This window comes from Ambystoma mexicanum, chromosome 6p (genome assembly GCF_040938575.1).
Source record: "Ambystoma mexicanum isolate Mex_15411 chromosome 6p, UKY_AmexF1_1, whole genome shotgun sequence".
NCBI classification, from domain to species: Eukaryota; Metazoa; Chordata; class Amphibia; order Caudata; family Ambystomatidae; genus Ambystoma; species Ambystoma mexicanum.
The window spans coordinates 646,101,719-646,120,126 of NC_090935.1; the positions used below are offsets into that span (position 1 = coordinate 646,101,719).

At 45.9% G+C, this 18,408-nt stretch overlaps 1 protein-coding gene across 2 annotated transcripts in view; it reads right to left on the reverse strand.

Annotated features, from left to right (window-relative positions):
* Nucleotides 1-18,408, reverse strand: part of FCHO2 (FCH and mu domain containing endocytic adaptor 2) — a 1,284,287-nt gene that overhangs the window by 889,100 nt on the left and 376,779 nt on the right. For both annotated transcript variants that reach the window (XM_069627506.1, XM_069627507.1), the window contains exon 8: nt 5,609-5,705. In XM_069627506.1, the coding sequence (XP_069483607.1) occupies nt 5,609-5,705 (97 nt within the window). The remainder of the gene's footprint in view (nt 1-5,608; nt 5,706-18,408) is intronic.

Sequence of the window (18,408 nt, forward strand, 5' to 3'; positions counted from 1 at the left end):
GACAAAGGCTTGCCCACTGCCGGGAGACTCTCCGGAGCAGTCCAAGCCGCTGCCACCCTTCTCTGCAGAGCCATATGAAATGGCAGTACCGGGTCAGTGGCGGGACCAAGATCAAGGATGTCCGTGAGATCATCCTGAACAAACTCCCCTGGGGGAGCCGACCATCCCAAGTACTCAGTGACCCGAGACATAAGGTGCCGGTACGAAGAATCGGCATGAGTGCCAGGCTCCGGCCTACAAAATTCCACCTCCGGAGAGGTGTCCAGTCCACTGGCATCATGCAGTGACTGCCTCAGGTCATCAAATTGGCTATGGCCCGAGAGAAGCTCATCAGGCACCGTAACCGGAACCAAGCCCTCATCAGAGCCCTCATCCCCCTCTGAAATGTACTCCAGGCGGTGAGAGGAAGACACCTGGGGACCAAAGCTATGCCTGACCTTAGCCAGACCCTTTCTAGGGCCTACCCCCGTGCCACGGGGCCCCTCTGACACCACCGCCTCGAAAGGCGCTGAGGGCGCCGAACGAGTCAGCGCCGGCATCGAGAGAATCAGCGTCTACGTCGAGCGAATCGGCGTTGACGTCAGCCGCAGCACCGGCGGCGTCGACACAGGCCTCGAAGCCAGGGCTCCGAGCGTGTCTCTCGCCGACCTAGCCGCCGACAGTGTCGACGACCCCCTCGAAAGCGGAGCCTCGAGAGAGGTCATAGGCGACCTCAGCGCCACAGGCGTCGACGTCTTCCTCGAAGACAGCACAGGATCACGCGGTCTCGAGCGCGTCGAGGACCGGGAACGAGCATGGCGAGAACGGTTACCCTTGTCCGAGCGGGACCTCTCCCGCGAACCGTGCCAACCACCCGAGCCCGAAGGCTTGCGAGCGGTGTCTCTCGACCGATCACGACCGACCCCACTCGGATGCGCGGACGGACCGGTGCCCTGCGATTCAAGAATTGCCAACATCTTCTTCCCGAAGGAAGCCCATTCCTCCGGTGTCGTTTGCATGGTGGGATAAGCGACCCGCCGACGGGCGGAGTCCTCGGAAGAGGATGGGGAAGGCGACCGATGCCGGCGCTTTCGGGAATGCCTCGAAGAGGCAGAGGAGTGGCGGGACCGACTCCTGGAGGAGACCCACTGGACCTCCGACGATGACGCGGAGAGTCGCCTCTCGAATCATCCGTTGAAAGCCCCGCAGACCTCGACTTCCTGGGCTTAGAAACCCTACCTACTGACAACTTCTTCTTGCGCTCCCGCAAGGCCTTGGCCGTGAGCGACTGGCAGTCGACACAGTCGTCCGTGTCGTGGGCCTCCCCGAGGCACCAGAGGCAGGCGTCGTGCAAGTCCGTTACCGACATCTTGGACCCACAGTCCCCGCATTTCTTGAAGCCCGGACGCGGGGTTGAAGACGAGGTAGACATCGTCACGAACAGGTTTTCACAAAAACCGAACGGGTTCAAAGAACCGAGAAGAATACAACAAACTCCAAAGAGTCGAGGCGTACCGAGATTCACGAAGCGAACACGTTCGCGGAAAAAACGGAACTGAGGCTACGGGCGTCGTGCGTCCTACTTATCACATTGGGTGATGTCGGCTGTCGACGCAGGACGCAGACGCCAACAAATTTCCGAAGCAGCACAGCTGTGGACATTACCTGTCATAGATATGGAATACGTCAGGAGGACCCAATCCCCTCGAAAGACCTGATACCGAAAGACCTACCCAACCTGTCTGTAAGGGACTCTGTGAACCACGGCCAGCATAGTGACCAAGGCCTCACCGGCATTGAAGAAAATTCCAAATCAACATCAGAGACAAGAAACATTCTCCAGAGGACTTCTCTGGAGCCAGTGTCACCACCAGATGAACTGGTACCTAAGCCATTGAGTGAGGCCAATTGCCATTCTACTTTGACAAAGATTCTGAGGCAGATCTAGTGACCCCTCACAACCTTTGTCCCAGGCTTGGATTTTTCCTTTACTGCATGCCTCATTTTAGCCTCATCATCCCCATCATCAGTGCACTACATTCAAAGGTCCTTAATGAGCTTCTCAATGAGCTTCTCGCCTCAGGGCTTATGCACCCAAACCAAGAGCCTCCACCATCTCTGTCCAGTTCTCGAGCAGACAGTGCTGCGCCTAAACAATAAATTGCTACCTAAACAGAAACAGTGGCACAAAATGGAGAATTAAAAAGATCATACATCACACATTAAACGCAATACATTGTTACTACATGTGACAAGGCCGGCTTACTGGCCTTGTCAACAGGGAGTAAGAGTCCCTCTTAAGTGGGGTGGGGACACCTAAAGAAAAGTATAGCCACCGTCCCAACCCTGAGAACAAGGGAAAACTATGGGGGCCCAATTCCTGTCCATTTCCTGTACCTCCAGTTGGTGAACAGCAGAGTGTCCCAGAGAATCCCAGTGAGCAAAGCGTGTCCATGCCAAATCAGAGACACTCAAACGTCAAAACACAATTCTCAAATACCAGGGGGGGTGAGTCTTTTACCCTGCTCTTTCACCAGTTCACCAACGTAGGGTCGAGTCCAGGAGGATAGCTCAGGGGCAAAGCGTTTGTCTTGGAAGCAAGACAACGCATAGCAACACTGGTTCGAAGTCCAGTCTAGCCTTTAGAAACTGGTCTTGGCATTAAGCGTGTTATAAAAGAGCAATTATAAGTCTGGTTCACTATTCTGCCAGACTTGCCTATAGACTCTAGAACTCCCAAAAAATGTTTCTTCTTTTCTCAATGGGCCCTAAACCCCTTGTTTTATCTTCTTGCCCTTTTCTCTCTATTTTACGTGGGTCCCAGACCCCTCTGGGCTGTTTTGGGATCTCCCCGACTTCTTCTGCAGCTTGTCTCTCTTTTATGGGTTTTATAGACCCCTTTGTGTCACTTCGGGATCTCCCTGACTTATTCTGAGCCCAAGCCCTGTGACTGTATGATTCCTTATACTTGTACAGGTCCTTGACCCCTGTATGTTGCATTTGCGGGCTTCCTCCGACTTCATATGGGTCCCAGATCCTACTGTGTTGTTCAGACGGGGCTTTCCTGACCTCATGTGGGTCCCAGACCCTGGTGTGCTGCTTTTGCAAGCCTTCTGCCCATGCTTCACTATGCCCAATTGAACAACCTGGTGTACTCTCCTGCCAGGTACTGTTCCACATAGGAGATTTTATAATGCCCTCTTCAATTTTTACAGTTCTGTTTCTAGGGATACTGGTAAGTCTCTCTTTATTCTGTTTGGCCCCCTCTGTGTCCCGCCAGCTAGGCCAGCCCTTTCCCTACCTCTGGGAAATGGTGTTGCGGTCAACGGTCTGTCCTGGGAGGGGACGGGAGCGGGGCTTCCATACAGATTCCGCATTCGGTGTCTTATTCTCAGCGTCCTCTACAGTGCAGCTTTTTCCTTTCGCTTCCCCGGTCGTTTTCTTCCTTCCCGGTTACCGGATAGGTCCCTGCTCCATGGACCCACTGGAGATGCTCGTCTTCTCCTGGCAGCGTCCAGTTCCCAGTTCGCTGGGTCTCTCGCCAGGGCTGGCTTGACGAGGTACACAGTCCTTCCTGGCTGGCTGCCTGCCTCTGGTAAACTGTACCATGTATGTTGGTTGTGCTTTGGCCTCCTTGCCTGATCTTCATGTTAGACAGATTTCTAAAGCGCAAACCATCACCAACAAGGGCATCATGGTGCTAAAAACTGGAAGGAAAAAGTAGCACAGAAGAAAAAGATAGGACATTTTTCAAAGAATGACAAAAGGCTAGATGATCCTGTAGCACATGGAGAGAGAATGGAATCTTATTCCAGAGGTGGGCACCCACAACAGAAAAGGCATGGCCGCCCAGAAGTCATACCAGCGATTGTATGCACTCGACCTAGGTAAGCCTCACTCGTCCTCGTCCCAGTATGACCGGAATTATAGAAGGTGGCTACTCTACAGAGATATATAGAGGTGTGGGGAACCACAGTGGACTGAGGGGAATGAGAGTTAAGAGGGGACACAAATGGAGGGGGTGAATACCGCGTTCTCCCAAGGCTATCGTCACTAGTCCCATGGAGGGTTTACCTCCCCATGAGATTCTCTTGCTGACTACCACCCAGAGGCCAATACCTCGGAATCCACATGCTCAAAGCTCAAAAGGTGAAGTGGCATTTTAACACCCTGGATTAGTTCAGAACCCAATGATTCTTAATATGGTTGGCTGCTATACCATGACCTAATGGACTTTGTAACAACCCACAGATTATAAGGAAGTAATCATGGAAGAATGAATGGCATCAAAATGAATATCACGACGAGGCTCTTCAGCAGAAATCCATGCAAAGATACTGGTGGACATCAATTCTCTCTCCTCAAACATGAAAAGACTTGGCTGCTCTGTGCAAATGAGCATACGGTTACAGTGAGGATTTGCACTTCCAGATGTACAGCTAACATAGGGCTGCACAAATTATCTTTGGCAAAAGGTTGATTACCACTGCTAACATCGCCTAAGCAGCTAATAAGCAGTTGATGCACCCTCTGAAATAAGAGCCTGTATATAGATTGGCATAGAAATACAATTGTGGGATATTTTATTAACAGTTGGTTTAAAATGTATGCTTTGCTCAGGCCTATAACTATGGCCCTGGGGCATTACCTGAGTCGTTAATGCCCCCACCGCTCAGGGCATATTGCTTAAATAATAATTAGTGATGGTGCATTCATACAGCTGTAAGTGTGTATGTGAAAGAAGGAGCTTCATCTGCAGTACTACATTATCCATTTATGCCATTGCTGTGCCCACAGTATCAATAAAAGGGAATATCACTTTAACATTCAATGTACAATAATCACAATTCCAATGTGTGCACCACCTGTGGACACCTAACTTGCTACAACTTTGAAATAAATTGTGACCTTTGCCACTAAAGGCATAAGTGGTGACAGGCTAAACAGACCTCACTGACCGCAACTAGCTTTAAAAATGCTTCACAGTGCTGCACCACGTTGCAATGAACCCCACCCAGCATGATCATGATTCACTCCCGCTGGGGATTATGCTAGATTCCTCAGGAGTAGCAACTGGAGAATAAGAATATATTCACATGATTTAAACAAACACTGAAACATTTGTTCCCATGATGCACCAAATCATCTGCCTCTTAGATGCCATACCTCATGCAGTGTTGTACATCCTCCTTCTTATTGGACCATAATATTTAGTCATGCGCACGTGCTTCTTCCAGCGCCAAGAGCACACTCGAGTTGTTAAAGTGCACTAAAGTATCCTTAACATAACAATGTTTCTTGTTCATGTGTTATTGTTGAGTGTTCTTGTTGCGTTTTGTCTTATTGCCTGTTAGTTATACTTTTATACACAGAGACCATTCTGGTGGTGTGGAGTGCTTAATAAAACGGGTTCACTTGAATGACAAATGTGTGCATCATCCATCATATCAATGATGCAAATGTATTCATGTAAATATTTTCAATAACAGATATTATCTCTCTCTCTCTCTCTCCCGCCACCCCCACACCCACACCACCCAAACCTCCAGAGAACTGTCAAGTTACGAGGGACTTGCCTTGGGTCATTTAATAAGAAATCATTTTTTGCATTATACGTTTATGATCTTACCGGGTCTTTCCTTGCCTGTGCCTTTGGTGTCAGCAAACTTTTCTATCAAACTTTCTACTGTAGTATTGGTCATGTTATTTATAAATTCTTCATTGACCTTCAAGAAAGGAGAACATTAGAATTAGCTTTTTTACATATTAACTTAACTATAATAGAAAATCAAATCACTGATAGGTGCACACACTGCTTAAATTAGGAGCAGCACACACTACTCAACATAGTAACTTTTGTAATCCTAGGCTCATTCCCCTAGACGTGTGGGATGCCTGCACCATAAAATAGGGACTGGAGTAGTTTTCTACTGCAGCATAAAATATTGCAAAGGCATGACAAATGCTAGGTGCAAGCCCTGCAGCCTCGCATCCAGTTTCCACCTTCTGCTCCAATGCCACCTAGCATCCCTTCCCTAGACATTTTCTTTGCCAACAGATGTGGAGATAGACTTCTGTGGCCCTTCCTCCAGATGTGTAGAATACATTGGGCCTTATCACAAGTACAGTGGTGCAGGTAAAAACGGTGGGAATGCAGAAGTAATTCTGTTGCTGCCGCACTACTGCACTGCCATACTACAAGTTTGGGGGTAAGGTGGAGGATTTATCAAGAGAAAAAAAAGCTAGGTGGTAAATCCACAACTTAGCTGCCAAAAACGGGCAAAATTGACAGAATTACATATGGGCTCTAAAAATGGCGATTAACAGTGGGCTGTCACCATTTGTAATCTAGCTGTAAATCCGCGGGAGCAAGTGACAGTAACAGTAATTGAGTTTGCCTGTAATTTACGGGATTTACTGCTTAATTACCACCAAACTCAAAATGAGGTCCATTGTCTAGTGTGCAAGAAATCAGTGGAGAGGGCATGAGGGGATCTGGCGGTTTCTTTAAGGTAGCGGTCTTAAGCTTGACTATCAAAGGTCATGTGGGTCATCAGGATACAGAAAACCCCAGTTTACATAAAAAGGGACAGTGAGATTAGTTATTAAGTATACTTATGAAGGTATACCCCTGTGAAAAAGCAAGCTCATAAAGATGAGGAGATCTTCAAAATAGTACATACAGATCGAAGATGATTCAACTTTAAAGGAGTTGCACAGTTAGGAATTGTTGAGCATGTACAGAGAACAGTCACACAAAGTAACTAACATCCTCACTGCACCGGGGGAAAACTAACATTGAAAAAACGTTGTTAAAGGGACATTATGTTAACAAGTAAAATCGGAAAACCTCGGAAATTCGCCAGTTCTAAGCAACCATAACTCGCGCCACCACCGTGCACTGCTACGACTTACACCTTGGACATCAAAGATGACATCACAAATGTCATTGATGGACATCACTGATAGTAGAAAAAGCAATTAGAGCTAGGGAGTCCTCTTTTTTAGGGGGCTGTGTGGCTGAGGACCAAGTGTAAACATATATATAAAGAAATGCCACTGAGAACAGCTACCCGCCTACACACGTCGTGGGTGTGTCTAGTTGCATCAGGTGCTAACAATCATGTAAGTCAATCGATTAGAACATGAAAGATAGAGATAAACATATTTTAATTTATAAGTATAAAAACACTCAAAATATTTCATAAAAAAGACAAAAATGCATTTTTTTTACACGAAACATCACATAAAACAATACACAATTTATCAAAGTCGATATTTTCTAACAAACCAACCCTAACAAGATTATTGAATTGAAACAATGTTGTGAGGTTAGTAAGAATGTGAGGTAGACATGTTGCTATTACATATGTCCTCAATTAATCATTCATTTGTCCTTGACTCTGTCGACACAGAAAAATGTGTTTCTGGTTTCTAGCAGCAATTTTAGACCACACTCTGTAGCTGGCTTAGACTGCTATGAGATGTGTGCTGGACCCGTCTTCAGGACGTTAAGTAATGGCATCAAAATTTAGATGGCAGAATGAAATTCATTGGTTGACCTTTCACAGTGTAGCAATCTTTTCATTGCTTCTTTGGCGTGTGTGGCATCAAATTAGATCGGCGTCTACAGAAGAAAGGGATCTCTAGGAACCACCTTTCATAGTTAAAAAAAAAATAGAACTAAAAAAAATGCAAAACAAGGGGGGGTCTGGGAATCTCTCTACCAGCACGATCACAGCCCAATGACCTGTTCTTGGGTGAGTAACCCCTGGGAGAGACTCTACCAAGTCTTTAGCTCACTGTCCCTTTCACAGAGAAGACATTTCCCTGCATATCAGTCTTTGTCCTGCCCAGGGGCAGTCCAGCACCGAAATACTAGGCAATTCTCCTCTGAACAAGAGTATCAACAGCAACCCCATACACGTGTTTCAGCCTTGTTGGGCATCATCAGTGAGGTGAAGCTGCACCTCTCTAAGAACAGTGAGCAAGAACAAGAACAGTGAGCAAGGGGTCCACGTCTTTAAAAAAATGTATCTTATAAACTCCATCTACTTGACATTTCTTGGTAAAGTACATAGACTCAATAAGATTTTCCAACATTTCCATTACCATTTTGTGTTAGGCTAATGGGAATAATGTGGCGTTCATCCCCCGTTCCAGGAACTGGAACGGGAGATAATGGCCCTGCAGGCCCAAGTTATCAGCCCAAGCGAAGCAAGGGTGGATAACGAGGGCTCCAGACTTATCCCCTGGCGTCCCGTTATAAGAAGGAAAATCCTTTTCCAAGAAGGCCACCATGGAAAGGGAAGGCAGGGCCCCATACAGAGCCCCTCTTCCCTTTCCAAGGCAGCCTGCATAGAACACTATGAGCATATTACCACAAGCACATTTTTTTTCCCTTTCAAACCTATCCCACTTTCAAATAACTTTACCACATAGCCGGTCCCAGGCGGACAAGGCCACTTTAACCCCATATGTCGTCCCTCGTGGCCATGGCCAGTAGTCAGATTGTCCGGCTCATGACATTATGGCATGACCCAGACAATCTGGCCACTACCTCAGTCACCAAAGGTATATCACAATGTTTTGTACCTACATTATGACACTTGTCAAAAAATAAAACACGGTCACATTTGCAAAACCATGCATTAAGGTCCTTGCCAATGCTCCTTACACAAGTTGCTGGAAATCCACCCATGTTTTATTTTTTCAAAAGTGCCAAAATGTATATACATGCAATAGTCATATAACTTAGCCCCCACTTGACAACATCCATTCCGACTTTACACAAACATTCAAGGTTGGGTCTATAATCTTTCTGAAAACATTTGTCCACATTCCTCAAACGGCAACAAAGTTATAAGGCGTCTAAAAATGTTGAGACCTCCCCCCTCTAATTTAGCTCCCTCTTGACAGAATCCCACCAAACTTTGCAAAAACATATATCTAGATTTAAAATAGTTTTGCTAACATTTGTGCAGATCCGTCAAATGGCACCACATTTATTTTGGATTCTCCATGCTCCACAGAAGAGTGCTCTGGTGGAAATATAAAGTTGAATTCTACCGCAGAGAAGCTAGGGTTCTACATTGTGCCAGGTCTTGTAGACAATGCATAGGATCTTACATTGGATCTGTTTGTCCACCGTCAACCGGTGCAGAGTAGTCAATAATAGGCCAATCATCTTTTAATGCCAACCCCATCTTCTTAGGAGTTCCACAGGGGGTGTGTTTATCCACCATGTCATTTAGTTTTGCCATTAAGCCACTTCATGACCTGCTGCTGGAGAAACAAATCACCTTTCAAAACTATGCCGACAATACCCATATTCTGTTCACATTGTCAGGCAATTAGGAGGATGACACCTGCCCGATTAATGATGCAGCTGGATGAAGGATAAATGGTTCTGTCTCAACAATCAGAAAACAGAGTTACTCTTAATGGCCATGTCAAAGAAATTGGGAAATGCTTAGGACTCCTCAGCACTTGGCGCCTATTATTTTCCCATTCTTAATAAGGCAAAGTCTTTGGGCATCGCTCTAAATTCAAATATGACCATGAATGTTCACATCTCGGCCACTGTCAGCGCCTGTCACCATCACATCCGGTTGCTCTGCTAGATTAAGCCCTTTATTACAGACACCAACACCAACGCAGCTACCATTGCTAGAGAAATTGTTGGAAGCAAACTGGACTACGGTAATGCCTTACCGTTGGGGGCCCCCACATATGGTATAGCACAACTTCAAGTGGTACAAAATCCGGCTGCCAGAACAGTATCCAATGTTGACAGGTGATCTCACATTTCACCTGTGCCAAAGAAAACTTCACTGGCTTGTGCAGAGGATCAAATTCAAACTTTAACCCATAAATGTCTATATATGGTGAGGCACCTGGCTATCTTACAGAACGCCTTAAATGGCACATGCCCACACGGGCCTTGTACTCATGTTCTCAGAAGCTATAATTTAGCAAACGTATAAAACACACCCATACGGGTGGCAGATTTATTCAATATCTTGCCCCTATACTGTGGAACAAGTTACCCAGTAGTGGGAGATCTGACTCCCACCTACCCTCCTTCAGGAAGAAACTGAAGACCTTCCTCTTTTCTGAATTTGTCACTACTTCTTATTTTACGGCATTTTGTTTGTGTTATTTGCTTACATAGCGCACCGAACCTAAGGGTAAGGGTATTGCTCCCTCATGTAGGCCTCTTGTATTTGTCTCAGGTCACAGCGCTTTGACACCAATGGGTTTAAGCGCTAAATAAAAATGATATGATATGGTCTGACCGTATTATAGAACTCCCACATTCTTTGAGAGGATTGATCGAAATAGGAGGACAGTCTGCAATGTTGATAAAACAGGATAAAACCTGATTTCCTAACTTGGTTACCCTATTGCTCCAGCAATAGATAATTAGGCAGAAGGACACCTAGGTTTTTTAACAGAGGAACAGGCTGAGGGTAGCAGCCCAGAGATGGTGTTCAGATAGCATAAATATCCATAAGCAGTTTTTTTCAGATTTAAAATATTGCTTAGCCAATGAGGTTTGAAGCAATCTGCAAAGTTTTCTGGATTACAAGTGAAACATCAGCTGAGACCTGCATACAAATGTGTGCATCATCTGCATAGTTAAATAATTCCAGACCAAACTGTCTTATTAGAAATACTAATTGGGCATTACAAAAAAATGTAAAAGATTGGGGGCATTGTGGAGCATTGGGAAATAATAATGTCGGCAGAGAGCCTAGGATTGTCGAAAGCAGCTACCACAGCTGGCTCAGTTGCTCTCCTGTATTGCATTCAAAAGAAAGGCACGTAGAGATAAATTAAACTTCAGCAGTACCTCAACATCCAAAAGGTTCTGAAGAAATTACATTGTCTACAGCAAAACGTCAATTAACCTAATTACACACTCCAAAGTAAAAAGTGTTAGAGCAGCCTAAACATAACCCATTGAACATAATGGAACCCTGGGAATTATTGCAAGACCAGCTGTGACTAGAACAGATCTTTGGTTGTAATGGAGGACCATTGAAGTCTACAGCAAAGGGACACTTGCCCTAAGGACAATCCTAAAAACAAAAGGGTTCCATAGCAGAATTGGGACAACTTACCAAGCATATCTAACCAGGAAGAATGTTGGCAGACAGAGGTGCAGGTAGCATCTGAAAATCCAAAATTGCAATTCTGGGGCAAACAGCCACTAATAAGGTTAGGGAAAGTACATTTATTTATTGGATTTATTTTTGCATTTATTAAGCACTCTAAACCCTTAGGCATCAATCAAGGCGCTCGGTATAGTATAAGTACAACAGGTGAAATATGCAAGTTTAATTGAGACAGACATTAGTATTTGGCTCCTGTAAGGGTAGAGTCCTGGGAGAAGAGCATTGTCTTTGGCTGTTTTCGGAATGCCCAATAGGATTGATCTGATCGTAGTGTCAAGTGAAGAGAGTTCCAGTTCTTGGAGGTAATTACTGGGTAGCTAACCCCCCCAACCCCACAGATCTCTTCAGTCTACATCTTGAGGTGATAAGTCGATGAGTAATTGTTAGAGATATTCATTATTGTTATGCTTCATCCCCTCTCCTAGTTAGACCCCCAGCACTTTTTGCCAGACTTACGGACCCTTTTCCTTATATCCTGAATGAGGGGAGCCGTCCCCCCTCATTCATTCTCATTTGCTGTGACATTTGGAACTCTGTTCTCTGCGTTTTACCTTTACTATGGAGTCTGCTTTCCTCCATATCCCTTTTAAGGAATCTGTTTAACTTTTTTGCAGCACACTATGTGCAGTGTTGCTTGGATCCCTTTGGGTTCTCCTTTGAGATTATTTCCTTATCCTTACTAACTGCAGTTCTTAAGGATAGAGGGATACTTTGTATCCTTTCTAAAACTTTATAATGTTAGAGATTAGCACACACTGCCTTTTGTGGAGTGGTAAGGGAATACCTAGTATTCCCCCCTTCTCTGTGCTCCTGTGACTTTTTCGTCACAGTGACAACCCTACAGTTATGGCTGGTGGCAGTGGAGGTGTTCTACCAACTATCGTGCTATTTTTTACTGCAGACTGTATTCACAGTCTTGGTTGTGCACAATAGGGTCATCTATGTTCCAACATGGTGGATCCTTTCTTTTTCTGCCATTTCCCATACAATTGTCTTTTGTAAACCCTTCCTCTAGCATTCTGGGAGGAGGGAGGTCTGTGTGTGTTTGCCTTTAGCGGGAACCCTGGGTGTCCCCGCCTAGGCTCCAATGTGTCTGGACAGGATGGAAGTGGGGGAGCATGTATTCACTCCCCTGCCCTTTGTCTGCCAGAGTGCCTGAATGGAGTCAGTTCCAACAGGGGGGCTGGCTGCCCTGATTGGACAGCCACCCGCTGCTTTCTATAAAATGCTAAGAAAGTTTACAGAGGAGTGTGTGGGAAAACTGAATAAAAGGTGAGGTTCCTGAGGTGAAAGGCAAGCTGACCACTGGAACAGAAGAACCGATGATGAAGACGACCAGAGACACTTGCAGATCCTTGCAGTAACCGCTACCACTGCTGTCCTGACCCTGTTTCCTAATCGACAGAGGAGATCTGAACAGGATGACTCCTTCCCTTTGGCTGGTGGGACCAACCAGCCCTGAGACGAACTACAAATTGAGCCATCTCCTGAGGTGCTGTGCCTTTCCAGCGCTGCAGAGAGCGAATACCAGGATACCTCCAACCCATTTGCAGTGCAATGTCTTTGCGAGGCCAAATCCGTCCATAACTTTGATGAGCTACAGTTGGACCTCCAGCGGCCCGATCCCACTCATCCAAGTCCTCTCACCAGAGTGCAGGACTTCAGAACTGAAGATCGACCGGGCGAATACCATCCTTTGGTGGTGCTGAGAAAAAGGCACCAAAAACACAGATCGACCAAGGAGCATGAAGAAAGCCATGCCAAGGATCCTCTCTCGTGACTGGTGCTGAGACATCCCATTCAAAGTCCTTCCTTTCGTCACCAGACTGAGGAATCAGGAGACCGGGCCCGTCGCTGCTGCACAGAGGATAATCCAGCTACATGTACTTCTTCTAACCTAAGGTACTATGGGGTGAAAGGTATAACTTACATTGAACCGAAGAGTCGCTCCAGTGTGACTGGGGTGCGTGGAGAGGTGTCCAAGGTGTCCACCCTACCTCTGGCCCAGGCTTGCCAGCTTGAGTCCCTTTAGTGAGTCCTTTTGCAGGGTTTCCCTAACTCAGAGGTCTTCAAACTGTGGCGCGGCTGCATTCTTGGGGGGGCACTAGAGGACAGCATGAAATGTAAAAAAAATGATATTTTGGTTTTCTTTTTATAGATTGGAGGAAATTGGCAGGTCCGGCTATCATGGTTGAACTGGAACATAACACGGTCTCATGCACCAATGAAAAATTCTCCCACAGTTGCAAATGAATATTCATTCCTTGAGTCACAGACTGATTGAATATTACCCAAGGGTTTCTTTTTTTTTTGTTAAAATGTAAGCAAATTGTGATATTTAAAGAATATTTATTCTACAACAATGGTCAAAACTACTAGCTGCATAGCCAAGTAACTCAAACTGGCCCACATTGGCCAAAAAAGTGGCCCATTTTGACATGCCCACTCTAGCGTTTTCCATGCGGCTCATCCATAATGGGCGAGGGACCGCCAACCAGTGGCCCCCTCATGCATTATGGAGTAGCCAGCCCAGTGAAACACTGAGCACTCCCCCTCAGCTGCTTTCTCCAGCTGAGGGAGTGCTCCTGGGCTGGCTGAACTGTCAAAGGGAAACTATTGGGGGATGTCATTCACCCGGAACGATACGACCATGTAAGACTAGTATTCCATTCTCGTTCCATATATGAGGCTGTCCTCTTGGAAACCCTCCAGTCTTTGTTGCACAATCCCCCTACCCACCTGCCAAAATCAACTCTCCTTCTGAGGTGCTGTAGGGCCCAGGGGACAGGAATCGTATCTTTTTACTGGACATCTATGTTAGAGGTCCATTAAAAATGTCATGCCTGCCCCCTGAGCCCCCAGCGCCAATTGCAAACTGTTTGGCGTTTTACCCATTTTTTTAAGTCTGCTCTAAAATGCATCATTTTAACCCATTAGTTTAAAAATATTCATGGGGGAAAAACCCCTGCACTGTCCTTGATTGGTTCTGGTTGCCTCACTGCACTCAGTCGCTATGGCATATGAGGTGAAAATATTTATGCCCCGCCACTTAAAAAAATTCACCATCCACCACCGGCCCTGGGACTGTGATGGGTATCCCTACAAAATATCCCCACCAAAAATATCGCCGTACATATGGCCGTTTGTCTCGCCATAGGCGATATTTTTGGGGAGGATATTTTGTGTGGGCAGGGTTTGCGGGGGTGTCCCTGCACATTTTAAAATAATGCAGGGGTTGCGGGGGTGTCCCTCGCAGGGTCCATGGGTCAATATCGCTGCAAAGATATGGCAATCTTTTTGTATCGCGATATTTTTGCAGGGATATTAACACATGGAACCCTGTGGTGTGAGCAGGATGGGCGGGAGTCATGGGATAGTGGTGGGAGCAGGTTTTGGAGAGCCAAGGGTCAGTGGTGGGGTGGTGAGAGCCCATGGACTGGGCTAGGAGTGGGATGAGGGAGTCCAGAGACTGTGATGGGAGCAGGTGTGAGACACCAGTGGGGGCCTAGCCTGCATACATTTTTCTCAGGGGGGGGCAACTTTGCTATTCTGCTACTTTTTAAGACTTTGGTTCCACTCCTACATTGACTTTTTCGTATTGCTGGGGTTTGGATTTTGAAAGCGTTAGAAGCTCTGAAAAGTGTCTCTGGTGCGTTAAGCTCTCGCGCTGTGTGTATAACCAACATGTTTCCTTCCAAAAGACTATCTGATGTGGTTTTGCTAACTAAAAACAATTACCATTTATCTGTAAAGTAACGTGAGTGCGCGTTAGTACCAATAATGCGGTAGAACTGTCATTAGTGTCAACTCTAACAATTGTAACCGCGAGCAACTACCATTAAAATAATCACCTTTGAAAAGTATTAAGAATTCCTTTGTGTGTTGGTTAGTGAAGTAAGTCTTTATATACCTTCCTTGAGTAAATAATAATAAATGTATATTTTTAATATAACATTTGCTGTGTAAGAGTTTCATTGGACTATTGTACTTACTTCGTTCAGTGTACTTACCTACAGCTCACATCTTCCTCCTATGATAAGCCTGGCTGCTCTGCCATTCTACCAAGATCCTTTGGGTAGTACAGATGTATACTAAGAGTTGGGGACCTGTATGCCAAAGGAGAGTTTTATGAAGTCTTATCTGAAGTGGACTTCTGGAAAACTCCCCTAACAGTATTGGCAGACTGAGTGGGTCTTGATGACGGCACTTTTGTACGTTTTTGGGAAAAGTACTTGGGGGCCATGTGCAAGAGGCATTTGTGGGTGATAGCCAAGGTTTTGAATAAGATGCACTTGTGAATGGGGAGCCAGTGTGCATTTCTTCTGGCGGCTGAGATGTGTTGGCGCCTTGGAATGTTTAGAGCAGCCCTGAGAGCATTGTTCTGAATAATTTGGAGTTTATTGATGACATTTAGCGTTCATAGGACAAACTAATAACTAGGGTGAATTGCAGGTTCTGTAAGACTTATCCCCTTCATACTCTGGGAAGCAGGTTGGGTGAGCTACTATTTAGTCCACTGTCTTCGGATAACAGTGAAGATGGTTGGTTACAAATGATATCCCAGAAGTTGGTGCAGGCTGCTCACTTCTTCCTTTTTACAGTGAGGGTCCATCATGCAGGTCCTTATCTGGGCTTTGTACTGAAACAGCCAGGGCTGTCTTGGATTAAAGAGTTGGTGCTGCAGGGTGCAGAACAAGGAAACTATACAATTCATAAAGGGCTGATAGCCCAGGCCTAGCATCTAGCGTTTAGATGGGGACTGAGGCAAGGTCGCCATGCTTTGTGGGGCACTGGCAGTCAAAGAAAGAATCATGAGCTCACACTCTCTGCCATTAAAAAGAGCACTGGGTCTCATTGAGGGACCTTTGCAATGCTTGTGTGTTTTGCGGTGGCATGTATTCTTCTTCACCTTCTTACATACCCTAGAACATGCAACACTATAAATCAAGCAAATTAACAGTTGACAGACTCTTGGTTTACAGCAGGGGAAGCCAACCTGCCACCCCTCCAGGTATTTGACACACAACTCCACTCAACCTCAGCCAGCAAAGTTTTTAGCGAGGGATCATTAGAGTTGTACCAAAAAACATCCGGAGGGGGAGAGGTTGGCTACCCTAGTCAAGAGAAACACAACATATTTTCCTCTTCTGGAGGTTTGGTCAGACAATGGGTGGGTATACCAAATCCTCAGAGTGCATTTTTACATATCTTGGGTTAGGAGGTGTCAGGAGGTGGTCAGGGAGCTGGGGCTAGCTTTATATGTATACAGGAGGCTAAACCTCAAAGGGAGTACTTGATTATATTTCAAATGCAGAGAGTGTTATATTAACTATCACCTAACTACTCAGTCCCTCACTTTATTGAGGATCCATTGCAATCTTAAGTTCAGTACCTTAACCTACTCAGCCAGCTACCACATCAAAATCCTCAGTCTTTTATATGCAATAGTCCATATGTATTAATCACTTTTAAATATTAATTTCTATCCGTTAATTCCACAGACACCAGCTCATGCCCTTAAATGATGATGTAGTAGGCTTGAAATATTAGTACAATCTTAAACCATTTACTTGGAGACTTGGCACTCATGGCAAGGGCCTGTAATGAAGACGCTGCCTGGATAGAGAGACTTTTAGTGCTGCGACCAATGAGGATAGCCAAATCCCTGAGCCAATGGATGATGTCCTGTGGTGGTAAGGGGTGGATCCCTGACGGCCCTCACTTATTCCCCCCTCCCCCATGGGGCAGCAGTGAGTCACGTATCAGGCAAAAGCAGTACTGGCTCTTTAAGAGCTCACTCAAAAGATCTGCAGCTCCACGCACAGGAGTCCACCATCTGCCCAACCCATGAACGACCAAACAACCACAACATCACCAGAAATTGTCATGCAATCCAGAGGCTCTCAAAGCGCTCCACACATGTCCCACTGCAGATGCAGCTCCTCAGTGTTGTGTGGACGTCTCCTGCAGATGGACAGAATTATATGGAGAGGAAATCAAAGATGGAGGGTCAGCTTTTTAAAGCAATAGTTCCGTCGATCGGATCACCCATATACACAGCATACACTACCCCTGAGACAGAGAAGCAATTAAAAGCTAACCAAACACAAGGCTGCACTAATGAAAGAACAAACATGCACACCATAAAAATCCTTTGATTGGCTCCATGGGAGGCACCATAATCATATATAAATAATGTCCCAGAAAGGAAATGGTGGGCAGTTGGAGCAAGAGGGAGTTTGGAGTGAGTGGACAGCTCAGGAAGGAGATGAAGGAAAGAGTCTGGAATGAAGAGGAGATGGCTGGAGACAAAAGAGGGATAAGCATCAGAACATGCTTGGGACAAGAGAACAAGAGGGGATTGGAAAAAGACAATGGTAAGGAATAACTGAAGAACTTCAAGAAGTGGTCGGAGAAAGACACCAGGAGAATGTAAGCAAGAAATATCAGGAAGCGGTAAGAGAATTATGTCTAGAGGAAGAAAATGTAGCAACAGGAGGTGACTGAAGAGAGATCTCAGAATGTGGAAGAGTGACCCTTTAAGAGCCTTGGTGTAAGCGCTATATAAATAACAAATACAAAATAAGAGTTGGTGGTTAAGCTAGAAAGTCAGTAGTAGCAAGAGCAGGAAGAACGAGAGAGCACACTAAGCCTGAGCCATGGGCCAGGGGCGAGATCCCCATCTACAGGGGTCAAGCACACAGTGGGTGGATGTGAGCACATATGACGGGGCACCACGGAGGACAAGAACAGCAGTAGAGAGGAGCTATTGGGGGGAGGTTGTTAAAAATCAGGACCGTTGGCAGGGGAGGTAATAACACAGTGTTAAGCACCTCTGTGGAGACTGGAATACTCCAAACCAGTTGGCTGTACCTCACAGAGAAGGAGAGACTCCAGCAGTATGTGTTGCTGGTGGTGGAAACCCAGTGACGGCTACAGGACGAGCAGGAAGAAAAGGAGGTGCCCATGTAGGAGAACAGGTAGGTGATAGAGACTACTTGCCAGGGAGGAGCCCTGAAACCTGGTGAATGCCAGAAAAATAATTTCAACTAGTGGATGAGTTAACAGACTGTCCGCCCTTGTGTTTGCATTTGAACCGAGGAGTCAAAGGATTTGGCTATATGACAGGCCTGAACTTAAAATCCACTCCGGTTAGACAGAACAGGGTAAATGAGCAGTGCACACTCGGAACTCTCTCACAATTAGTCTTTTCTGCTCCTCATCTTATCAGCCTCCTGATGAAGAACCC